Raw genomic sequence first — 26,680 nt, forward strand, 5'->3', positions numbered from 1 at the left:
TGTGTCAGTGCCTGGGTCTCTGTAGATAGTTATCCTGTCCATTCTGCAATAATATCAGTCCATCATTATCCAGTCCATTCTGCAATATCAGTCCATCATTCTTTCTGTTATCTGATCATTTCCATGGCTTGAATACTCTTGTAGAGGAAAAAGCAAGTGCCTCCTGACCCGTGTTGCAGCACGAGTTGCAGGGAACCAGCGACAGCAGTGAGGATGAGCTGCTGGAGGCGGGGGACCTGTACAAAATGGTGCTGGTGGTCAACGGGGAGCTGCCCATGGGGGTGGGGAAGGTTGCCGCCCAGGTGGCACACGCTACGCTGAACCTGTACCGTCTGATGGTGGACAACCCCGCCACCTTCAGCCCCATGCTGCTGGCTTGGGAGCAGTATGGGTCAGTGCCTTGATTTTTTTTAAATGTTGAATTGAATTTATGTGTATATATGTATATATATATGTATGTATTTTATGGAAAAAGTATGCTCTCCTGGGGGCCTGGTCACCACTTCTTGCAGAGTTGACTGAAGCAGGTACAACAAATGGTGAAATGTAAGAATAAAACGACAGTCTTTTCATGCCTTATAAACCTTTTTGCTTACAAATTTTCGTTAAGATTCAATTCCTGTACCTTGCCTGAGGAAGCTGAATCTCAGCAAAAATTTACAAATAATACAAGTTTTTGACTCACTTATCTAAACAAAGTGAGTCTGTGTTAAAACGCGGTGTTTGATTGTCTCTGTGTGTGTATGTGTCTGTCTGTCTGTCTATATGTATGTCTGTGTGTCCATGGTAAACTTTAACGTTGCCATTTTCTCTGGAAATACTTTTTGTCTGCCATTACCAAATTTGGCCTAAACTTAGCAGGAAAAAAATCTTCAGTCATGTCATTAAAAGGTAAGTCCAGAATTAAGTCACATTTCCAGATCATTAACGGTTTATTTTGTTGAGGCAAATTCCAGATTCCGAAAACACCATATTACCTCTTCCCAGTTGCCAGAACATAGGCTATGCTTGGTAAGTAGACGGCATGACCTCATTTTTCTTGTTTGCAATTAAAAGAAAAGAAATTCAAATTCTGGACAGAACACATACAGTGACACTAAATGCACCATTGACATGTTTACTGCATATAAATATCCTTATGTGGACACTGAATTAATTAGAATGAACATAAAAGAAACATTGAATCGACTGTTTCACTGAGTTTCGGTCAGCCTTGTCTCGGCTAGTTTGTGCAGATCTTGTTTTTTCTTGTTCGCAATTAAAAGAAAAGAGATACAAATTCCAGACAGAACACATACAATGGCACAAACTACATCATCAATGTGTTTACGGCATATGAATATTTCAAAGTGGATACTGAATTAATCAGAATGAATATAAATGAGAAATTGAATTCATATATTGTAGTTTCCTGGCGAGTGTAACTAAGCCTGTGGAACTTCTGTCAAGATCCAGAGAAAATAGCTAAATGTTGCAGTGTGCTTGAGGTGATGGAAACGTCTCCTTTACTGTGGACTTTAAAGAATTTCTTAAATGCCTGAGATGTACCAAAATAATGTGATTTAAAGGGCGTTATCACCTCGAATACTGTATTCAATTTATCAAGCTATAAAACAACCACATGATTTAATATTATTTTTTAACATCATTTGTAGATGCAGGTTAGTGCTGTGTGTAAGACTGTACTGTTTGCTCTCATCCGAACATGCTTGGTTCAAATCTGTTTCATGGTTTGCTTTTTTTTTTTTTTTTTTTTTTTTTTTTTTTTTTTGCTTTTTTTTTTTTTATTAACCTGAAGCTTTATAATATCAAATACAAAACACATTTAAATGATTTTTCTGTGCGCTTTGTTATTGGAGAGAGATTCCTTAAAAGGGTAATGAATGAAAGGTAAATGAATAAAGACTACAAAACTCTTGATGTTTTCCAATTTTGTATATTTTCAGTGACATGCAGTTGTGTTGAAATCAGTGTTTTGTCTTTTGGCACATTTTCATCTTGTTCATTACAAACATTAGGCAGGTAATTTGCACAGTAATATGATATTTTCTAGACATATGGATACCTGTACGCACAAATTATACTAGAACCACCACAATAAAAAGAAAAGAGATATATACACAATTTATTGTGGCAACTCTAAGTGATAACATATAGATGTCAGGCTATGCCCCCACAGCCTCCACCCCCCTCCTCTTCTACCTCTGTGACCCAACACTTTGTCCAGTTCTGCTCAGTCCTTGTTGGCCCAGTGCCAAGAATGTTGCTCACAGTGTGTACTGCTAATAATTTGCTCGCGTTTCTGTCGTCTCTCTGTAAAGCCCGCGTCACTCACTGTTCGCCATATCTTCGCCAGTCTTTTCATTGCTCCCTTTATTTTCTATCAGAATGTCCGATAAAAATTAATCACTGTCTTCTTCTTTGAGTTGACGCTTCAATTCTTTCTGAATATCAGCAAAAGAAAGCAATTTTGGTTAATTTAGTGCACCATGATTGCATAGCTTGACCATGGTGTCCATCATTTTGTTGAACCAGGCAAAACACTGCAGCAGTAACCCAGCCAGATTTTGCAAATAAAGGACTGCCTCATGATGTAGATGGGCTTTCTAGCTATGGATAGAATCTAGAGAGATTCGCCAAGCTAAAGTTACCAGTAGTTTTGTCAATGAACTCTATAAAAACCAGGGAAAAGTCCGAATATTTCACTGACAAGTTATCTGGTCATTGTGTTGGTGAAGTGTACACACTTGCGCTGATGAGTTATCTTGTCATATAAGCATCCTAGGGGTTAAGAAATAGCTTGCAGACTGCAGTCTGTCATTTCTTACAAAGAAATAGCTTGCAGACTGCTGGCAGTCTAAGATAGGAAGACTACGTGTTTCTCACTTAATGGATCAAACTGTAATATCCCAGGTTCCAGGCAGGAGCACTGAGTGATCTATCTGATGATGCGTTGCAGAGAAACAAAGATTGTACTGCGAGGAGAGACGGCGATGCAGCTTCAGCAGTTAGCAGACAAAGCTAAGAGTGTGGGGCTTCCTTACTACTTGGTGCAAGATGCCGGACACACACAGGTATCGGATGTCTTTTCTTGGTGTGTGTGTGTGTGTGTTAAGGTGTGGTTGTGAGTGCATGTTTTTGTGTTCATGCATGAGCATAGATGTGACTGCAAATGTTTTGGTGGCGAAGTGGTAATGGGCCTGACAATGAAGTGAGTGTCCATGTATCTTGAGTCCTGCAGGGACCAGGATTTTTCCTTCCTCCTTCACTAGATCTGGAAGAGTAGTTTAGGTGCTAGTCTTTTGGATGGAATGGTAAACCAAGGTTCAACGTACAGCAGGCCTTTTGCACATGCAAAATAATCCACACAACAGGAGAATTGTCCCTGGCATAATCTGAATCCACTTTGACAGCACAACATAAACTTGAAGTAGCATGGAGTTATGGCAGCATGCTCTCCCCAAATTCCAGACAGAGAAATCTGCTGTGTCTGATTAATAAAACAAATACTCAGCCACCATTATTACTTCATATATGTATATTTCAGGGACCAAAAAAAACCAAACGTCGACTTATCCAATGGTCGACATATCCAGTGTTTTCTCTTTCTCTCTAATTTTCGACACATTGAATGCTTTAGTGGCAGTTTCTTCATTGCACCCGAGTAGATGTTAGAGCTTTCACTTTTCATTTCTTGAGAATTGGAGGAGAATTTCTTGATAGTGTTGTAGATTTTAATGAAGTATGAGTTTAACATGACTGAAAATAAAAGTGCAAAACACATTTTTACAGTGCGTGAACAATTCATACACATTGTGATCATTTATGCTTCTTGTTCACAACCTTTGCTTTGAAGGGCTGGTGGCTCATGACATTAAAAACTAAGTTTGAGTTTGAGCTTCCACCTCCACACACCCCCGCCCCCCACTCTCCTCTCTCTCTCTTTCAATGATCTACAGAGACACAGAGAGAGAGAGAGAATTGAAATAAAGGACAGATGATATCAGAGGTTGTAGGTGTTTCTTTATTCTGTCCAGGAAAATATGACTGAAAGGAGAACACAACAACAACAAAAGACTCATTCAAGGAATTGTTCAAACTAATTAGTGGAATATTGATTTCTCAGGACAAAATTCGCTGTCTGTGTGTCTACAGGCACTCAGATCAGGCAACTAAGGCAAACACAGTACAAAGTGATTCATTCGCCACTGGAATATTACTCAAAAGAGCAAAAAAATAACTTAAAAAATCATAATGTAGCTGCTTTGTCTTTTTGATTGGCCCACTGACTGGAATGTTGGATGTTCTGGTTTGAGTAAACCACTTGAGGAGTGCATCATCGACAACACTTAAGTTAGGAGACCTGAGTCTGCACTTCTGAACGTCAGTCAGCCCACCATAATACTGCTGTCTGTACTTCTCTTTGTCTTTCAGAATTCCCATGATTGTGTTTAGTGCAATACTAAACTCTTCAGCATGTTCTTTCCTTTTCTTTGAGGGGTTCCTTTCAGCAGTATTTATCAAGTCAATTTTCCTTTTTGGGTTCAGGGTTATTGATTTTCATTTGTCAATGACTCTTTCCACTCATTTTCTCTGCAATCTGCTACAAATCCAAAATAGAATGGGTAGAGGAGAATGATATCACTGGTGACCACCAAGCTGGTTTTAAAAAAGGATACTCCACTGTGGACCATATGTTTATGTTGCTTGCACTTGTACAGAAACAGTTTTCCTTTAATCGTAAGTTGTATGTTGCTTTTATTGATTTTGAAAAGACCTTTGATTCTATTAATTGTAATCTTCTTTGGCCAGTTTTGTTGAAGAATGGTGTAATAGGTAAACTTTACAGATGCATTAAAAGCATGTACGCTGTAGTAAGAGCTAGAGTTTGCTAAACTTACAGAATTTATTAATTGCACAGGTGGAGTTAAACAGGGGGATGCATGCAGCCCGATTTTGTTTTCTTTGTTTATTTATGAATTAGCAGTCCAAGTGATTAATAATGGAAGACATGGTGCCTTGTTCCCGATTGATTCTTTTGAACTATTCATACTCTTGTCAGTTGATGATGTTATTTTGATGTCCGAAACTGTTATGGGTTTACAGACACAGCTTAACAATTTACATATTGCAGCAAATTCATTCCAGTTAAAAGTCAATATGTCTAAAAGTAGTATTACTGTATTTCGTAAGGGTGGTTATATGTGCAGCAGAGAAAGATGGGTGTACAATGGTGTTTTGATGCCAGTTGTCAATGTTTATAAATATTTGGGCATATTTTTCTCCACACGCTTGAGTTTTGTTGGTTCTTGTAAAGATCTAGCTAGTAGAGCCAAAAACTCTTTAGTCTGCATTATGAAAAAGCTGCATATGTTAAATAACATTTCTTTTGATCTGTTTATCAAACTGTTTGATGCATAAATACAGCCTGTAGCGCAATACGGCTCAGAATTATGGGATCTAGATAAAGCTGCCATTCATTGTGAATCAGTACATACCTTTGCTTTGAAAAAAATTCAAGGTGTAGATAGGTAAATGCCCAACGATTTAATTTATGGTGAAACAAATAGATATCTGATATATTTAGTTTCGGCAGTTAGATGTATTCGTTACTGGCTTAGATGATTACAAATGGAAGATAGCAGAATACCACGCAAAACTTATAGTATGTTATATGATATAGATGCTAGAGGCAGAGTGAATTACATAACAAAGATTCGTCATTGTTTATTTGAGTATGGTTTTGTTTTTGTTTGGTTAAACCAAGGTGTTGTCAGCATTCAGGCATTTATCTCTGTTTTTCGCCAATGATTGATAGATTGTAGATGGCAGAAATGGTCTGATGACATTCAAAATAGTGAACTGTTTAGTTTTTATAAGAATTTTTGCAACATGTCTGATCTGAAACCTTACTTGGTGTTAAATATGGATAGACATTTAAAATATGTAACTACTAGATTTAGATTAGGTATTTCGGAATTAGCAGTCCATCATTACAGATACAGAACATGTAATGATAGTAGTTTAATTTGTCCATTATGTAAGGACTCACAAGACAATGAGATACATTTTGTTCTTTGTTGTCCATCTCTTTAGAACATTGAGAGGAATTCATTCCACCTAAATATTATAGACAACCTACATTGTTTAAATTGAACTTACTAATGTCATCAACATCTCCTGAAACTGTTCGAAAAATTTCTCTATTTTTATATAAAGCTTTCAAATTCAGAGAAATTGTAAGTTCATGACAGCATTTTATTGTTCTACATACTGAACTGTAGCACTGCTTTACTTGTATGTTTCTTTAATTGAATATTAACAAGCATTGCAACATGATGTTTGTCTCTATATAAAAGAATATTATTCACACACCCCAGGGGCCTAGGCCTATACATGAATAAACCATCTGAAATCTGAATCTAGAATCTGGAATCTACAAATCCAAAATGGGAGAAATTGCAAAAGTGGCACGGCTCGCAAGCGGCCAAAAGCATGCACTGCAATGGCCTCTCCTACAATTCACGTGGTGTTGATGGGAAAACAGACTGTAGACAAGTAAAATAACATCCTTGGTAGGAAGCGCAGGTAGAAATCAATCATCCCACAAAGAAAAGACTGTCACGCAGTTGTTTGTGAGTGTGTGTGTGTGTGTGTTGGTGTGTATTTATATATTGAACATCAAAAGTTGACGATGATTCCAGTCCCAGATCAAAGTGAGTTATGGAGTGTTGTTTTTTTCCTTCTACATTTTGTCTCCTTCTGCAGCATATGCGGTTTAGCCCGTAGAGTGATGTAGTTCACAGCTCCAACGCAATACACAACAAACTAAGCAAGTGTTCTGTACCTTTCTAACACCATTTTTCTGAAGGCTCACACCAACTTGGCATTTTATAAGCCCTGTTATCCTTTTAGATTGGGGAGCAGGCGATGAACAGGCTGTCACTCTCTGCTGGGCAGGGGGAGGACAGCTCATGGGGATAAAGAATTTGGTCCACTTGTGGGCAGTGTTTACATACAGGGGATTGAGTTAAGTGGGGGAAATTTACTGAGATGAAGAAGGCTACTGACCGGGGCCAAAGAAATATGTTGACTTCACTGATGGTCAACTTGAACGGGGTTGAGTTAATCAGGGACAACTCTTGTGTGTGTGTGTGTGTGTGTGTGTATATATATATATATATATATATATATATATATATATATATATATTAAATCTTTCATATAGTATATATAATCTTTCATTTGTTCATTATATGAAGGGTAAAAAAAAACACATGAATATATCACTTACTGCCAACATATTAAGAAAAACAAATTCAAGGTGTCTCTTTAGAAAATATGGTTACCCAGCCCTTAATAAGAGTTTATACTGCTCACTATCATCATGTGTTTCATCTTTCTGTGAGAACATGATTTCATATTAAGGTAATGAGGCATATGACATTCCTTGTCTGAATCAGAAGTTGGACTTTTGATCCAGTGATCAGGGTTTGAGGCATTGTGTTGTGTCCTTGGGAAAGGCACTTTGATTTTCCTAACTTCACCCACATGTGAATGGGTACCTGACTTGGGTCATTGAAGGTTAACACTGTTAAGGAGAGAACTGGGTCAACCATGTTATGCTGAGCCCTTCATACACTATTATGAAATCACCACCTCTTTTGGGCCTTTTATTACTTAATCCGTTCAGTGCCAGATAATTTTGCATATAAAAAAGTGCTCTCCCCTTGCCAGGGAATTATGGTAATTCAAGGTTAATAAATTGAAAAAAATTCTAGCACCAAATCTATAGGAGATACAGAACAAAAGGAAAGGTTTTTAAGAAGGAAAATGAATGTGGAATCTAAATCCTGATATTTTGATTCTTGACAACTATTCAGGCATTTCAAAGTGAAGATAATAATTTTGAGCATTGAAAAAGTCTACTTCCACCTCCACAGAATGACAGCCAAACAGAAAACAAACAAAATACAGCTGGAAACAGCATTCTTATTTATCTGATTATACATGTAAAAGAAAATAAGATGGCTTATAAGTTTATGATAACAGTCACAATCTGGTAGTCATGTAAGTGGATAACCGTCCCAGCAATGATCAACGTGGGTTCAGTCAAGATAGAAAGTCAATCATGTTCTCAGAAAGTGAACCATCAAGCTTTTCTTACAGCTGAGAGGAGAGAGAACACTTTGATGATATTGGTTTCTTCCTGGTTGTAACGGATCCAACAAAATGTCTGCTGTGCATCCTGTTTGCTTCCTCTGTAAAGAAATCAGTCAACTGATAAGTGATAAAAAGCATGAAAAATTAGAAAACACATGATTCCTGTCTATTGTCTGTCAACCCTGGGTTCAAGAAAATTGTGGATTATTGGCTGTTGCAATTCCCGGTATCTGGCCTTCCACCCATTGTCTTATACCATTCATCTCTCCTCTCCCTCTTCGCAGATTATGTCAAAATACTGCACCTTCACTGTGAGTCATGGTTACTTGCTCAACAATTATGTCTGATGGGACAGATGGACTGAAGAAAGCATTGAATGTTACTGTCAGTTTAGTCACTGCTGTTGTCATCACCTTCAAGTTTGAACAAATCAAAAGACAAGACAGATCCGTCTCTCATGGTTATACATAATCATCAGCAGAGCTTGCAAAGTTGTGTAAAACCACTGGCTGGGATCACTGTCTTCAATTTACAAAGTGTCTGACACCCTTTTGGCATGTGAGGAGAACCTTCTTTACATGCATGCTCCAAGTGGTCCAGTTAGCAAATCATTATTGAGAAGAAAGGGATCTTCCACCTGATGAATGCTCACTTTAGTATTATGTTTATAATCCAGACACATTAGACTAACCATTCAAAGCCTGTTTATGTTCATTGTATGAAACTCTGATGAAGGAAAAATTGAAATTGATGCAGTACGTCAAAGGAATCTGACAGGCACTATGCAACACTTTGTGCAGGACATTAGTTGACATCTTATAGGCTCTGAATGGGTTAATATGACATAACACTTATGGTGATGGTGACATTTTTCTGTTTGTTTACAGGTGGCTCCAGGATCTATCACAGTGCTGGGCATCATGGGAAAAATTGATGTTGTGGATCAAGTGACAGGGTCGTTGAAACTTTTGTCATAGTCACCTTTGTTTTTTCTTTCCTTAAAGCATTCATTTTCCTGATTGTAAAAGAACAGAAATACTGCCTTATTTTTACTTCTTTTTTTGTTCGTTTGTTCTTTGTTTCTGTGAGTTTAAAACTCTGTTGCTGGAGTGGTGATGATGATGATGTGGTTAGGTAGGATGAACTGAACCGTGCTGTAGTATTGTGAGGGTGGTGCTGAGGCTGTTGTGTGTGTGTGGCTGGTTGTGTCATGTGTGCACTCATTGATTGACTGGTCTATCTCTGGCATTGTGTTTCCCCTTTCTTTTTACTACATTGTGTGAATTTGGTCATGCACACACACACACATGCAGTGCATACATGCATGCCACAGGTGCACACACACACACTCACACACACATGCAGTGCACACATGCATGCACACAGGTGCACACACTCTCTCTCTCTCTCTCTCTCTCTACTCTCCACCTCCAAATTCCACTCAACCCACCCTTCTTAACCCACCTTTTGTTTTTTGTTTGGATGGTTGGTTGGGTTTGGGGCTCAGTTAACAATGTGAAATAATGAAATGAAGCCACATTAGCATCTGTGCATGCACCTTTTTTTTCTCTCGTTTTTAAATTTTTTTTTATAGTCTGTTTGGTTAGGTTGTTTGTTGTTATTTTTCTTGGGAGGGTGTGGTGGAATCTAATGTAACTCTCAATTAACTCACTCAGTACGGCCAGTCCTCTCTTCTCCTCTACACAGACCCCTCGGATGTCCAGTGGGTGTCTAAATGACCCAACCTTTAGCTTCCGTCGTCAGAATTGTGGTATTCTTTGTCAACATTCACCTCTTCAGTATAAGAGCCTTCCGCTTGCAATATTTTGATGATGGTAACTGGGGTGAAACGCTGTTAACGTCGTCTCTTTCGCCGTTCGTATGGAGAGAGTTAACAGACGTAGAATTAAGAGATAAAGCAACATAGAAACAAGCATGTATGCACACTCCACATTCACTATCCAGCTGTTCCCCCCAAAGCAGTATGTCCTCCCTTTATATCCACAGATAAACATTTACTCTCATTCCCATTGTCATTCTTGCTCATCTCGTGCTCTGCACAAACAAGAGTAATTCTCAGCTTTAAAACAAAACATCAGCTTTAAAATGGAATTAACTCACTCCGGACGATGGAACGCTACAGCGTTCCTGACGTAAGGTAGCGTTCCAGACGACGGAACGCTATAGCGGTTTTGACAATTAAAAATTTTTTCCATGTTTTTCTCATGGGGTACCATAAAAATCGCAGCTACACCTGGCATTGCGAATGTGTCAAGGGTCGAATGGAAAGTTTCTTCATGAGATACTGTAACAATACACTCCACAGTGAGCCAGCGAGTTCAGGACCCCACTTACTTACTTACTTACTTATGCCCATTGCTTCCAGTGGAGCATAGGCCATCGACGACCCCTCGCCATCGCACTGTGTTCTGGGCTGTTCTGGCCATTCCAGTCCAGTTGGTCCCATGCTGCTTCAGCTCTGCCTCGGTGTCTCGCCTCCAGCTGTTGCGAGGCCGGCCTCTCTTCCTCTTTCTCTGCGGGTTCCAGGTCAGGGCTTGGCGTGTGATACTGGATGCTGGCTTCCTGAGGGTGTGTCCGATCCAGCCCCACTTCCTCTGCAGTATCTGCTTGGCCACTGGTTCCTGTCCTGCTTGCTCCTACAGATCTTCATTTCAGATCTTCTCCTGCCATTGGATCTTGTAGATGCGCCTCAGACAGGTGTTGAAGAATGTCTGAATCTTCTGCTGCATCGTCTGTGTTGTCCGCCATGTCTCGCATCCATAGAGCAGAATTGACTTTACATTGGAGATGAAGATGCAGAGTTTGGTTTTCATACTGACTGCTCCAGATGCCCAGATGTTCTTGAGCATGATGAAAGCTGTTCTTGCCTTGCCGATTCTGGCTGTGACATCTCAGTCCGTGCCTCCCTGTCGGTCAGCCACGCTTCCTGAAGTGTTCTGCCTGTCGTTTCAGCTGTTCCTCGGTTGTTGTCAGTGGGTTCCCGTTCTTATTCTTCACTGGCTTGTCTGTCCGCTGGAACTTGCCTGTCAACTTCTTGGTCACCAGGCACAGGTCCTTCAGGTTCCCCTGTCCGGCTGCTGCCTCTGTTTGACTGGCCAGGTCGTTGATGTAGTCCCTCTTGTCCTTCTTGATGCTCCTCTTTACATCTCTGTCCACTGCTGTGTACTCTTCCTGTGCCTTTCCCTCAGTTGCTCTTGTTCGGCTCATGTTCAGCGAAGTTTTCTTCTCTTTCCTTGTTTCCAGTTTGTGGATGGTGTCGGCAGAGATCCATTCCTTGTGCTGAGTCTTCTCTTGCCAAGGACCTCTTCACATGTGTCGTGCCAGAGCTTCTTGCTGTGTTCCCACTGTGTCTCGATGTCCATCTCACCATCTTCTATCAGCTCTTGTAGTGGCTGGAACCTGTTGGAAAGGCTGGTCTGGAATACTGCTTGTGTGTCCTTGTTTCTGAGCAGTCCAACATCAGGACCCCACACGACAAGCTAATCTGCATACGTATCGAAAATGGTGTCGCAGCCAATACAAGTGGAAATTTTTTGAGCAAACTAGATCACGACAGCGGCTTTTACTACTGCTGAAGTGATTGAAATTCTTCAAACTGAAGGTTTCGACATCAACAAGGATGATGAAGACATTGAATAAAGTATCTGTAGTGAAGAAAGCTACCAGCAAGTAGGTACTGATAGTGATTCAGCTTCTGAGAGCAGTGAAGAGGGAGGGGGGTGGGCATTCACATGACATGAGGAGAGGGTTCAGTGGGTCAAGTACAGTGAGTTTCATTCATTTACTTTATGTTTTGTATTTAAAAAAAAAAATTTCCTAACAAATGGGTCATCTGCAGGGAAAAGCAAGGGAAGAACTAGTCATCCAGAGTGAGTTAAAGGCAGACAACCCATGGTTGACATACGGATTTAAAAAGAAGTATTGTGAAGCGAAACCCGTAAAATAAATTACACCACTTTTATCAATCTTGTTTTCAAGATTTTAAAAAGCCAGTTGTATTAAATGATTGAGGTGGTTTTCTTCTCACTGGCTATTATAAAGATGTTGACAGCATTTAAGTTCATCTCACAATAAGTTACACGTACTGTGCGGAATTGTTAATAATGATAATGGATACTTGTTGAGCACTTTCCTCCCTTAAGGGGAGCTCAAAGTGCTTTACAATAAACATTAAACACATACACACACATGCAATAACTTACAAATGGAAGAAGAAGAGAAAAAAAATGCACAAAAGCATAAAACAGATTAAAAGACAACGCATATTACATTACTAACAACACATGCACACTCCCATCCACTCACCCAGACGCACATACACATAGTTTACATGGCTTATAACTGAATGTCATTGGAAAGGTATAGAAGGTCTATGCATACACATTTTCAAAAAGATGTGAGGGAGAGTGGCAAAGATAAGTAAACTGATCCAGACAGATGGAGCTGAATGAGAAAAGGAAGAATCTCCAGAGGATCTGGTTTTAACACGAGGAGCAAGTAGCCACCATGAATCGGAAGATGATCTGAGTTGTCATGGAGGTATGTAGGTTTGAATGACTTCTCTCGGATACTGAGGGACAGCACCTGAAATGGAGTTGAAGGAGAGAGTTGCGACTGTACTGAATCGGGGTAGAAACTGGTAACCAGTGAAGGGAATGCAGAAGATGAGTGATACTGTCTTTTTGGTTCAAAGGATTAACATTGCTCCTGCATTTTGAACTTCCTGGAGTTTTTGTATAAAACATTGAGGACAAGCAATGAGGAGTGAGTTAAATAAATAAGTCTGGACAAGACAAGGGAGCACACCAGAGTTTGTGTTGCTTACGTAGTCAGGAGATTTTGGATGGAACTGATCTTTTGAATTTTAAAGTATGCAGCCTTGCAGAGATTGTTTACATGTTTCTTCTTTGAAAGGGTTCAATCAAATGTCAAGATACAATGTCTAAATCTGAATCTCCATATTTAAGAGAGGAAGGTAAAGAGTTTTTTTTATAGACAGTCTGTTTGAAGAAACAATAAATGTTTCAGTTTTACTATTATTTAATTGTAGCTTGATTCAACCATGCCTTTACATCAGCAATACATTGTTGAGGTGCTGCAGTAAAAGAGTCAAGATCTGAAAAAGTTGTTTCTTTGTGGAGCTGGTTATCGTCAGCAAAGGCATGATGATTTACAGAATGGTTTTTGACAACATCAAAAGGTGGTTGAGTATTAAGAATAAACAGCACTGGTCCTAGTACAGATCCTTTTGGAATGCCATACATAATTGTTGATGGGAAAGATTGATGGCCATTTACTGTGACTGTTTCTGTTCTGTTTGTAAGGTAGGTTTGGTGTCATATACTGTTTTGTAAGGTAGGATTGGAACCATGACAGTGCGGAGCCAGAGATGCCAAAGGAGTATCGAAGTCTGTTTAGCAAGATAGCATGGTCAGTGGTATCAAATGTGGCAGAAAGATCAACCAATATAAGAACCCATATTTTACCATTGTCAAGGGATGTTTAATACCATTCATGATCTTTAGAAGTGCAGTTTCAGTGCTATGATGAGGTCTGTAAATGACTGGAAAGGGCTGAGTAAGATGTTGTGAGTCAAATGGTCACTAAGTTGCCAAAGAATAAAACACTCTTACAACTTAGACAGAAAGGAAAGTTCCGAAATGGGGCAGTAATTCTTCATACCAGGATCAAGTGAAGGCTTCTTTAAGAAAGGTTTTACCAGAGAACACGTGTATGAATCAGGAAAGTATCCAGAAGTTAGTGTTATTCATTATGTCAGTAATGAAAAGGCAAGAGGATGTTTACGCAGTGAAGAAATAGCTTTGAAGAAAAGGGATCAAGTTCACACATTTTAACCCGGAGAGCGCGATGAGCCACGATCGTGGCTTTCCCGGTGAAGTGCGATGGGCCATGATCGTGGCTCTGTTTACATAAGGTCCGACATCATACGGCTATACTCGGCAGCCTTCGTAAAACTGCCTCGTTCTGGTGTTACTGCCTCCATGCTTGTGTTTGCACAAACTTTGACCGAGTTTACAAGTCCAAATCTTTGTATTTTTTGTAAACAATGAGTGACACTGAAGTTGACAAAGCTCAGGAAATGAGTAACCTTGTCACCAGTGATGATTCATTTGCTGACAGGGACTCTGGTGAAAACGGCTTTGTTATTTTGACACTTGGGCATGCTGGCTTGCTTGTTCATTCAGTTTTGTGTCTCCAGCTACAAAAACTGGGGGGTGGGTGATGGGGGTGGGGAGGGGTGGTAAAGTGGGTTAGGCATGGATCTATTGCGATTTCTTGACCAAATCAAGACAGAAAACTGGAAATTATTTTGATTTAAAGCATTCTTGCTGCTTTTGAAAGCAACATGAACTAAAAGAAAACATTTATTTCTGTTTTTGCCTGTGATTGCATAAAGTATTGTAGATGTGTGCGTGCGTGGCGTCGGTGGGTGTGTCTCAAACAAATAATACAATGCTTTTAATTTCATTGTTTCAGTTATATTCATATCATGATCATGATTCTGCAGCCAGAACATTTTTTGTACAGTTTAATTCCAATTTTGAGATTTTGACTCTGTAATTACTGTAAAAGATGTGAAAATACCTATAAATATTGTGGTTGACGTTTTTGGAAAACAAGTGTGCAAAATTTGTTAATTATATCCTGTGGAATATCTCCAACTACTTACAAGGTACAGCCTTTTTCTTTCTTTTATCTGATTCTTCATTCACTCTACTTTCCAAAAATGTATAGGTTTACCTATTTATTCTTACTGATAAGCATACAAATGCCCCAAATCAGAGCACAGGTAGCGGAGGCAAACTATCCCTTTGTTTTAAGCATGATTTCTGTATGTATGTTTTATTATATCCAGCACTTTGAGGGTTAAGTGGAGAGGAGAGAATTGTGCGTTTGACTACATCTTGAGTCACAGGAGTGAACTGAGTGACAGGTCAACCATGGAAATAGGGTTCACTGAAAGGAGGAAACTGAGTAACGTCTGTCCTTAAAGTATTGAAGAAAATGGTTTGAAAGTTCAGTTAGTGGAAAAATTGGTGATCTTTTCATTCCAAGTAAATGGCTAGCTACCTGAAACAAACTACCACTGGAGAAGCTTTCTTTGATTTTGTTACAAAAGTATGTTGTCTTAGCATGATGAATAATCTTTGTCAACATTTTTATCATGGTTAAACATCTGTTTGTGAACATGGTTAAACAACTGTTTGTGAACATGGTTAAACAACTGTGAACATGGTTAAACAACTGTTTGTGAACATGGTTAAACAACTGTGAACATGGTTAAACAAATGTGAACATGGTTAAACAACTGTTTGTGAACAGATCAACCCGATTTGAACCAGTCTTTCCATTTTGTGCCTGTGTTGCTTGGCAGTCCAGGCTTGCTCAGCAGCTGCACTGTACCAGTGACAAATGCTCACTACTTGCAATGATACAAAGACAGTGTTTAACCAATTATAGGCAAAGAAACAGAAACTTTAATTTCAGGTGTCTGTGTTTTCTTCTGAATTTCAAAACCATTTTTCTCATTGTAATCAAAACCACACATATGACAAATAAAAACAACAACAACAAATATGTCTGTATGTAAATTTTTATATATATATATAATATATATATATATATATATATATATTTTTTTTTTTTTTTTTTCTTAAGAGGTCCCTGCCGAGCTGTGGGGAGTATCTCTCCAGTAGGCAGCCAGGAGCAGGTAGTAAGCCCAAAGAGCACTACACAGTGTGAAAGAGCTGTCACATGCTGTACTTAATAATGATAATAATGGACATTAGTCGAGCGCTTTCCTCCCTTAAAGAGAGCTCAAAGTGCTTTACAATAAACATCAAACACACACACACATGCGTGCGCACAATAATTCACAAAAGAAAGAAGAAAAAAAATAATGATTTAGCGCACAATAATATAAAACAGATTCAGAGACTACGCGTATTACTTAATTACACACACACACACACAACAAAAGAGAAAAAGTTTGCGTGGCTTATAACTGAAAAGGTATGGAAGGTCTATGGATAGGCGTTTTCAAAAAGATGTGTTTTCAGACCAGTTTTGAAAGATTGAAATGAAGGAGAGTGGCGAAGATCGTGATATAAACTGTTCCAGACATATGGAGCTGAATAAGAAAAGGAAGAATCACCAAAGGATCAGGTTTTAACACAGGGAGCAAGTAGCCGCCGTCAATTGGAAGATGATCTGAGTTGTCGACAGGGTGTGTAGGTTTGAATCAATTCTCTCAGATACTGAGGAGCAGCACCCAAAATGGAGTTGAAGGTGAGAATTGCAACTTTGTACTGAATGTGGGCAGAAATTGGTAACCAGTGGAGAGAACGCAGAAGATGAGTGATATATGTCAGTCTTTTTGGTTCTAAAGATTTATCTTGCTCCTGTGTTTTGAACTTTCTGGAGTTTTTGTATTAAGTATCTAGGACAGCTAATGAGGAGTGAGTTACAGTAATCTAGTTTGGACAAGACAAGAGTGCACACCAGAGTTTGTGTTGCTTGAGTAGTAAGGAGATGTTGGATGGAACTGATCTCTCGAATTTGAAAGTATGCAGCCTTGCAGAGATTGTTTATGTGTTTCTTCATTGTGAGGTTTGAATCAAACGTCACACCCAGATTTTTCACTGAAGATACAAAGTCTACTTCTGAACCTCCAATTTTAAGAGAGGAAGGCAAGGAGTTGTTTATAGACAGTCTGCTTGAAGAAATAATAATAGCTTCAGTTTTACAATCATTTAACTGTAGTTTGTTCTGATTCATCCAAGCCTTAACATCAGCAATACACCGTTGAAGTTCCCCAATGGAAGAGTCAAGATCGGAAAAAGTCGTTTCTTTGTAGAGCTGGTTATCGTCAGCAAAGGCATGATGATTTACAGAATGGTTTTTGACAACATCAGAAAGAGTATAGAGAATAAACAGAACTGGTCCTAGCACAGATCCTTGCAGAACACCATACATAATTGTTGATGGGAAAGATTGATGGCCATTTACTGTGACTGTTTCTGTTCTGTTTGTAAGGTAGGTTTGGTGTCATATACTGTTTTGTAAGGTAGGATTGGAACCATGACAGTGCGGAGCCATAGATGCCAAAGAAGTATCGAAGTGTTTAGCAAAATAGCATGGTCAGTGGTATCAAAAGCAGCAGAAAGATCAAGCAGTGTAAGAACACATATTTTACTATTGTCAAGGGATGTTAAAATACCATCCATGATCTTTACAAGTGCGGTTTCAGTGCTATGATGAGGTCTGTATGCTGACTGGAAAGGGCTGAATAAGTTTTTGTAAGTCAAATGGTCACTCAGCTGCAAAATTACGAGATGCTCTAACAATTTAGACAGAAAAGGAAGATTTGAAACAGGGCGGTAGTTCTTCATATCGTCAGGATCAAGGGAAGGCTTCTTTAGCAGAGGTTTTACCAGAGAACACTTGTATGAATCAGGAAAGTTTCCAGAAGTTAGACAGTCATTCATTATGTTAGTCCGAAAGGCAAGAGGATGTCAAGGCAATCAATAAATAACTTTGACGGGAAGGGATCAAGTTCACATGTTTTAAGTGGAGAGGAGAGAATTGTGCGTTGAGTCAAGGAGTGAACTGGGTGAGAGGTCGACCATGGAAACAGGGTTCACTGAAAGGAGGAAACTTAGCTAAGGATGAGTCAAGGTTGTTTCTTATCGTACTGATGTTTTCCTTAAAGTACTGAAGGAAACGGTTTGGAAGTTCAAATAGTGGAATGACTGTGGGAAGTGGTGATGATCTTTTCATTCCTAGTGAACTGTTAGCAACTTGAAATGAACGACCACTTGAGAAGCTTTCTTTGATTTTGTTACAGTAGTATGCTGTCCTGGCATGATGAATAATTTTTGTCACAGCTTTTTTGGCGTGGTTGAACAACTGATTGTGAACACATAATCCCGATCTGCACCATATTCTTTCCATTCTGTGCTTGTGTTGCTCAGCAGCCCGGGCTTGCTCAGCAGCTGCACTGTACCAGGGGTCACACCTGGCTGACCACACTTTGCGTCTGGTGGCTGGGGCGTGGTCGTCCAGTGTGCTGGTCATGGCTGACTCCAGAGCTGCAGCAGTGAGGGTGGAAGACGTCAGGCTGGAGGGACGGGTGTCAGGTCCTGCTTCAGAGCACTGCAGTCAATGGCCTTCAGGTTGTGTGAAGTGACGTATTTAGTTGTGAACGTGGAACGGTTATATTGAATTGACTGAAGACACAGAAATGATCTGAGGTGAGGTCATGGGACACATTGTGTTCTCCACCCAGCTGTCGTCATCTCTGTGCACCAGCCAGTCCAAGATGTGGCCTTTTTCATGTGTGGGCTGTCGGACAGCCTGGGTGAAGCCAAAAGTGGTCAGTAGTTCTATGGCTTTGGCAGTTGTAGGATGGAGCGGTTTGTCAAAGTGAATATTAAAGTCTCCAAGGATGATGCAGGAGCCAGAGAGAGGGTTACAGTATTCAAGCAGATCGTGAAACTGTTCAATGAAATTTAGGTCAGTCTGTCCGTTACTGCGGCTTGGTGGAGGACAATACAAACAGAAAAAGTGAACAGTCACATGGGGCAAGGAGAGAAACTTACCAAGCTCCCTTTTGGAGAGACAAGCTGACAACAGGAGCATAAATGAGAGATTTTTCAAAACCACTACACTACCTTCAGTGCCAATCGGTTTTAAAGGATAAAAGTTAAACCAAGATAATTTGAATGATAGACATAAAAGTTTTCATGAAAGTGAGGGATATAAACTATAAAGCTGTCTGACTGACATTTTGTTTGTTTATTTGTTTTGTCAGTCATGAGAGATCAGTAAACAAAGTGAAAGCCTTATTTCTGCCAGGATAATTCAGTCACTTCTTTTGTTTAAACTGGATGAGCACAGGAAACGGTGCTGGAAATGACCAAGAAATGATGACCTTGCCAGTCTTTTTGAAAGAAATGAAAATACCAGTTCAATTCTAAATTGTTTCATACTTTTGTGAACATTCCATTTTTGGGGGAAATGTTCAAGTGCTTGTATGGTTGGAAGGAATACACATGTGTAGAATGTTCAAGTGCTTGTATGGTTGGAAGGAATGCACATGTGTAGAATGCTCAAGTGCTTGTATGGTTGGAAGGAATGCACATGCGTAGAATGTTCAAGTGCTTGTATGGTTGGAAGGAATGCACATGCGTAGAATGTTCAAGTGCTTGTATGGTTGGAAGGAATGCACATGCGTAGAATGTTCAAGTGCTTGTATGGTTGGAAGGAATGCACATGCGTAGAATGTTCAAGTGCTTGTATGGTTGGAAGGAATGCACATGCGTAGAATGTTCACGTGCTTGTATGGTTGGAAGGAATGCACATGCGTAGAATGTTCAAGTGCTTGTATGGTTGGAAGGAATGCACATGTGTAGAATGCTCAAGTGCTTGTATTGTTGGAAGGAATGCACATGCGTAGAATGTTCAAGTGCTTGTATGGTTGGAAGGAATGCACATGCATAGAATGTTCAAGTGCATGTACGGTTGGAAGGAATGCACATGCGTAGAATGTTCAAGTGCTTGTACGGTTGGAAGGAATGCACATGCATAGAATGTTCAAGTGCTTGTATGGTAGGAAGGAATACACATGTGTAGAATGTTTAAGTGCTTGTACGGCTAGAAGAAATACACATGTGTATTGAGGATAGAAAAGTGTGTCTGACTTTTGTGTGAACATCTGCAGTGTATGGTGTATGTAGACACTTGTGCTTAAAGTCTTCATGCACTGTGTTTTTTTGTTTTTGTGGGGGTTTTTTTCATTCAGTTTACAAGCACAGCTGCAATGTGTTTTATGGAAATTTTCACTATATTTGATTTATAATAACGTGCTTTTGTTGCTGTTTTTGCAACTAAGGAGATGGCTGCTTTCATGCTTTTGTGAAAGGGAGGGGGGTGGGTGGAGGGTGGGGGGGGAGGGAAAGAAGGGGGAAGTTGAAGAGTTGTAGATTCCTGATTTGGTAGTATCATGAAATGAAAAGGCTCTGTGTCTATCTATCTATCTATCTATATATTGGTGTGTTTTCTTCTTTCTTATAGAGAGGAATAGAGGGGGAAATATTATGGTATGTCAACTGGTTTTTCACAATCAAGACCAGAAATTTTTGTTTTATTTTATATAAATAATGTGTGATTACCTTTGAACTGGTGGGATGAAATCTTGCCATATATGGGAACTTTTCTGGTCTTAAAAATGCATTCTTAAAAGAAAAAGAAAAGTATTTCAAAGACAAAATCATGCTTTTTGCTTTTGTTTTGTTATTTGAAGAAGGGTCATTGGGTTGATTGATGTGTTGTTTTCAGTGTCATCTCATTTGATTTCTGGTCCATCATTTGGGTGGATGGGTAAATAAAGGGTGGAAAAGCCATAACATGTAGAGTTGTTACTGCAGTATATATAATATTAGTGTTTTGTCTCCAAGAAAATATTGGTCTATGTGGAATTTGGGTCACTGTGCCACCAAGAAAAGATTGGTCCATTTTTGAATTTGGGTCACTGTGCCACCAAGAAAAGATTGGTCCATTTGGAATTTGGGTGACTGTGCCACCAAGAAAAGATTGGTCCATTTGGAATTTGGGTGACTGTGCCACCAAGAAAAGATTGGTCTATGTGGAATTTGGGTCACTGTGCCACCAAGAAAAGATTGGTCCAATTGGAATTTGGGTGACTGTGCCACCAAGAAAAGATTGGTCCATTTGGAATTTGGGTGACTGTGCCAGCAAGTAAAGATTGGTCCATTTGGAATTTGGGTGACTGTGCCACCAAGAAAAGATTGGTCCATTTGGAATTTGGGTCACAGAGTCATCAAGTAAAGATTGGTTTATGTAGAAATTGGGTCACTGCCACAAAAAAGATTGGTTTATATAGAATTTGGGTCACTGTGCCATCATGAAAAGATTGGTTTATGTAGAATTTTGATTGCTGTGTGTTTGAAGGTAGGACATTTTTGGTCCCAACCTTTTTTCACCTGTTGTGTGTGTGTGTGTGTGTGTGTGTGAGCCAATGACTGTGGAGTTTTCAGCTGAACTGAGCAAATGGGACATGGTGGGGCAATACCCTTGTTTCCATGGATCTTGTTTTGTGCAACGACTGAGCTGTGTGTCTTGGATCTCCCTTTCATGGGTCCATGACATCTACATCAGAGACTTTGAGAATAGAAGTTGAAGATCTTTTTCTGTGTCCGTGGCCAGTGCAGACCTACTAGTTAGTACCTATATTTTTATATCTTTCCTTGCTAGTTTTGAGTTCCCATTGCCTGGTCTTGGTTACAGTCAGCTGAACAGAGATTTGGTTAGAACCTACCCATACTGTTTCTTCACAGAGTGAGGGACACTGTTTGACACTCTGTAGCACCTCTAGGAGGAGGTTAAAAGCAAGCCCTGATGGGGGTTTTGTATTGCTGACCCATCAGCTGCACTCTTTTTGTGACTTTACTCCCATGCTGCTCATCCTGAGTCCCCCATACACAACCACACCCAGGTTTATCTGCCACAGTCTCAGCACTGGCAGTCCATAGGGAACTACTGATGCAAGTTTGCCAGGAGAGGCACTCAAGAAGAGACCCTGCACTGTTGCTGAGTCAGTTCAGTGGTGTTCGAGTGACCAAGGAAACCACCTAAGCTCCCAACTGACAACAGTTATCACTTGGTTGCAGATACAGACTGAGTGTCCCATCCAAAGTGCTGATTGCCAACACGTCCCTCCAATGACAGTTCCACATGAACTGCTAACACTAGGACTGGCATGACCACCACAAGCAGGGAAGTGGAAGGGAAATGAAAACTGAGGTTACAATGACCATGACAGCAGGGCATGAAAGGTCACAGAATCTTGGACAACTTGTTAAACATTATGTTGCAGCTGCTATGTGTCTTGATGGTATTGTTCCCAAGTTAGTTGCAGAACTCGCCAGTGATCACAGACCACATGGAGAAAAAGATCAGCATGTCCATTTGACCACCCCAAAAATAGAATGAAGAAAAGTTCACAGCTCTGACCAATTTTAGATATGTAAAGTGCAGAGACCTATTCTGGTGGAGTGTGCTGTGAAAATGTTCAGTATTGTTGCTCTTATTTTTATTATTATTGTTATTGTGGCTTTCCGTCAGTGCCTACCTTCTCTCTATCAGCAAGTTGTCGCTGCAATTAATGCTTACACCTGTGTCAAAGTGCTGAGTGGTCAGCTGCTCCATTTCGGAAACCAGTTGATGCTCAATCTTTTTGATTTGTCAGTTGTTTCAGCTGCTGGATGTCATTTATTGATACAATATTTGTATGTAAACACTATGTGCCAGTTAAATTAAACAACAACAGTTTGGCCTGATTTTATGTCCAGCTCAAAACAAAACAAAAACAAAAAATCAGAGGTTAAAGGCAAAATGTGCTTTTTTTGTTGAAATGTTGTGTTCTGATTTTTTCTTCTTTTTCTTTTTTGGTGGTTTGCTATTTTCACCAATTTTGTTTCAATTTCAGGAAGGCGTTAAAGCAAGCAGACTGATCCATATATTGGCATCTGTGTAACTCTGAACTGAGCAGATGTGAACTTATGCAGGATTGGAATTATTTCATACCGTTTCAGTGGACTCAAGAGTTTGTTTCTTATGCTTTTAGCAAATAATAGATTAATGAGTGAACCATTCTTTCTCTTGCTTGTTTGTTAACACACACACAAGTTGTACATTTTTTTATGATGATTTTGTAAATATATTTTTGATTCTTGTTGCTGCTGTTGTTGAATTTACAACTTTTGCTGTAAATAGCACACGAGGCCTGACTGAGGTTCTGTCAACTGTGAACACCCAGTTAGACTGATTCACACACAGCATTTGTCTACAATTCTGATGTGGGAGTCATGAATCATTGGCAAAACAACAACAATAAAATAAATACATTTTAAAATCTCAAGTATGTTTGCTCCTGTTAATTCTCAGTAAAATGGGGAAAAAAAAGTATCACACTTTTGTTCTATTTTGTTACTCAATTCTATTGTGAAATGAAAGCTGCTTTGCCTTGGAGGGAAAAAGAGTGTTACACTTGCACAGCACGACTTTTATTGTTGGTATTTTGTTCTGTTTGTCACGGCATTTGTTTATCTGCAATATTCTAGAGAATTCAGCCAGATGTTTTTTTAATATTTGGATTCCCCTATGTGTTAGAACCTTGAAAAGACCTGGGCAAAGTGGAAGTGCATTTTGCAGGGCTCAGACAATGCTGCAGAAACAACACATGCCAAATAACTCCTTGGTAAGACCTGGGTTTTTCAAAAGCAGTCCGCAATCTTTCAAGTCAGCAAAAATATATACTGGGTTCTCCAAAAAGATTGAGATAGTGGGGTGTGGGAAAGAAAGAGAAAGTGCCAACACCTGTTGATAGACCTGGAAACATTAAAGCAGATGATGCTGCACTGTCGGCTTCTTGCCACTGGAATAATTTCCCTTGGATTATTTTCCCATACACACATGTGACAGAGCCAGAATTAGACATGATATTACACTATTTGCCTTCCTTGAAAATTACAACAACAAAAAAAGTCCTGGAAGTTGTTTCTGTAAACCTGTGGAACCCTGACTTACGTTGTTACTTGTAACTGCAAAGTGAGAGCTGTATGATCAATGGTTTGTCCATTGCAGTTGGAAGTCGTGTATTGCTTCATTTTTTTGTGAAGGTCTGTAACTAGGAGGCAAGATTGCACTGGCTTTTAGTGCTGTAGCCTTGAAGGCTAGTTGGCCTTTGGGAAGCATCATAACAACTGTCCTAAAACCCTCCAGGCCGAGAGAGTAGGTATGTAACTTGGGCAAGACACTCTCCACTTTAATCAAATTCTAGCCTGGATAGTCAGGACAACAGTTGCCTTCTCTGCTGTTCAGATGGTCATAGTCGGACATGACTATCATATATATATATATATATATATATATAAGTCCACACTTTACTTGTGCTTCAACTGATTTGTGGTCCCATCTGCAACACTAGCACCCAGACCACCACCAAACTTGTGATAGAGAAAGGGGAGGAAAGGATTTGCTAATATATTATTTATTTCTTGTTTTTAATTTTACAGCATCCATGCAGTGTATTGACCACATTCAATCATTGAGTGGGCTTTTACATGTTTGTAAAAACCACTTTTTCATTGCATGCCATAAAGGCAGCCTTACACCATATTTCGAAGATGTTTGTGTGTGGTTTTAACCTAAGACTTACAGAGACTTCAGACTTTCTAGAAGGGCTACTATGCTGACGAAACCGTCAGTCCATAGTGAGCAGTATATTTGAAAACCATTATTTACAAGTTATCTGAAATTAAAAAAATGGCTACAGCGTCCAATCCCCATTTTTGTTTAGCTATTTTTGACTCACTTGTGTAAACAAAGTGAGTCTGTTTTAACCCGGTGTTTGTGTGTGTGTGTGTGTGTCCGTGGTAAATTTTAACACTGCCATTTTCTCTGCAAATACTTTGTCAGTTGACACCAAATTTGGCATAAAAATAGGAAAAATTCAGTTCTTTCCAGTCATCTTGTTTAAAACAATATTGCACCTCTGGGATGGGCACAAACAAATAAAAAAGAAGCCAAATTATATGGAAAATGAATTTACTGTTATATTTATATTTTTTTTATTCTCTAAACTTGGCACTTTGATCTGATATTCTGACACAGCATCAAGAGCAGTCATTTTTATCATTTTTTGTTCAAACGGGAACTTCTTTTGCTAAGCATGGAAGTTATATTTCTGGTGCATGTCTTTGGTGCAGACAGTAAAAAAGGGAAATTAATCTGTAATTAATGCGAGGGGGGTTAATTTGCTTTAAACTGATCTTTCTCATCTTAAACATTACATTTTGAAATTATACTCAATACATAAAAAGCTTGTGTGTTTACTCTCAGTGTACAGGACTTTCACTATGTTCATTCGCCCAAGTGGTCTTTTTCGGAAAATACTAAAATCGGTACTACGAGTGGACTTTATAGATCTATTGGCTGAGCCCTGAAGGTCATGGGCAAAAATCAGTTGCGTACACATATTTATACATATTCAAAGCACGTGCTCATGTTCCTCGTGAACACGAAGGATGCCATTTTGTTTCAAGTTGTTGACCTGCCCGTTCAATCCTATATTCAATCGACAATACACTATAACATGTGATGGAAAGTTGGAGAAGGAGACTGTTAAATATTTATTCAGAGAAAGATTTGTGAATGCCTCATCACCTACTGGATTATGCCCCAAACTGCCATAAAAATATCAACAAAATCAGTCGGAATTCACAGTTTAAAATAATAAACCTTGAGAGTTAATACCCTTGATGAAATGTAAAACTTTTCTCAAAATTAAGTCCTTTTCACTTCATACAACGTTTGGAAGTATTTGTACTTGGCTCTACATGTTATTAGTTTAACAAAATACTCAATTTTCTTATCAACTTTAAAACTATAAAAAAAAGAAAAAGAAAAAAAGAATGAACATAGAAATTGAATCGACTGTGTCGTACATTCCCAGTGGGTGTAACTAAACTTGTACATCTATCTAGATCCAGAGAAAACGGCTAAATGTTGCAGTGTGATTGCAGCGATAGCCAAGTCTCCTTTGCTGCGGACTTAAAAAGAATTCTTAATTGCCCTTAAAGATTTTTTGAATGCCCAAGATACACCAGAATAATATGATTTAAACAGCGTTCTCACTGCGAATAACACAATTGATTTATCACCCTTAAAAAAGCAGGTTTAAATGTTAATTTTTGTAATGTCAGTTAAGGAACCACAATAGTGTATTGAGTAAGACAGTTTCTTCTCACCCGAACATGCGGTGTTCGAATCTGCCGTCAGGACTTTTTTTTTTCTTTTTCTTTTAACCCAAAGCTTTATAATAACAAATATAGAACACATTTTAACAGTTAGATTTTTTTGATTTTTTTTAAGTATCACAAGTGAGTCTTAAAGGCCTTGCCTCTCTTGTTATATTCTGTAAGACTTGAGTCACACTCAAACCAAAAAACAGGGTTTCCAGAGAGATGTTGGATGTCAGCTGTGTGTGTCATGGTTTGTAAAGGTGGTGTCCCAGTGTTAACAACAACACTGAACATAAGTATTCTTGCAGTGTTGTAATACAGTTGAAAAGACTTGGCCTCTGATTTTTTAACCTGTATGCATTCATGAACATGATTGAATTATTTTTTTTGTTTGCACTTTTAAAAATAAGTGCCGTTCATCATAGAATGCACAGTTCTTTTTACAGAATGTTGTACTTTTGTTAATGCAATTAAAATGTATGATCTTTTACACATTATAAATATTGTATTGCATTTTATTTTGTGGATGAAGTTTGCTGGTGCTTACATTTGTACTCAGTTTTTTCTCTCCCCCCCCACCCCACCCCCCCCAACCAGCCCATCACTAACACCTTTGCCCTCTGCTTCACTTCCCAAACACACATGACCGA

At 39.1% G+C, this 26,680-nt stretch overlaps 1 protein-coding gene across 1 annotated transcript in view; it reads left to right on the forward strand.

The window, feature by feature from the left end:
* LOC143276992 (putative peptidyl-tRNA hydrolase 2) overlaps positions 1 to 26,531 on the forward strand; it is a 60,622-nt gene extending 34,091 nt beyond the window's left edge. Inside the window, exons 4-6 of the mRNA XM_076581698.1 lie at positions 180 to 391; positions 2,960 to 3,074; positions 9,051 to 26,531. Of these exons, the coding sequence (XP_076437813.1) occupies positions 180 to 391; positions 2,960 to 3,074; positions 9,051 to 9,140 (417 nt within the window). The 3' untranslated portion in view covers positions 9,141 to 26,531. The remainder of the gene's footprint in view (positions 1 to 179; positions 392 to 2,959; positions 3,075 to 9,050) is intronic.
* Positions 26,532 to 26,680: the final 149 nt, after the last annotated feature.

The sequence above is a fragment of the Babylonia areolata genome, chromosome 33 (assembly GCF_041734735.1).
Source record: "Babylonia areolata isolate BAREFJ2019XMU chromosome 33, ASM4173473v1, whole genome shotgun sequence".
NCBI classification, from domain to species: domain Eukaryota; kingdom Metazoa; phylum Mollusca; class Gastropoda; order Neogastropoda; family Buccinidae; genus Babylonia; species Babylonia areolata.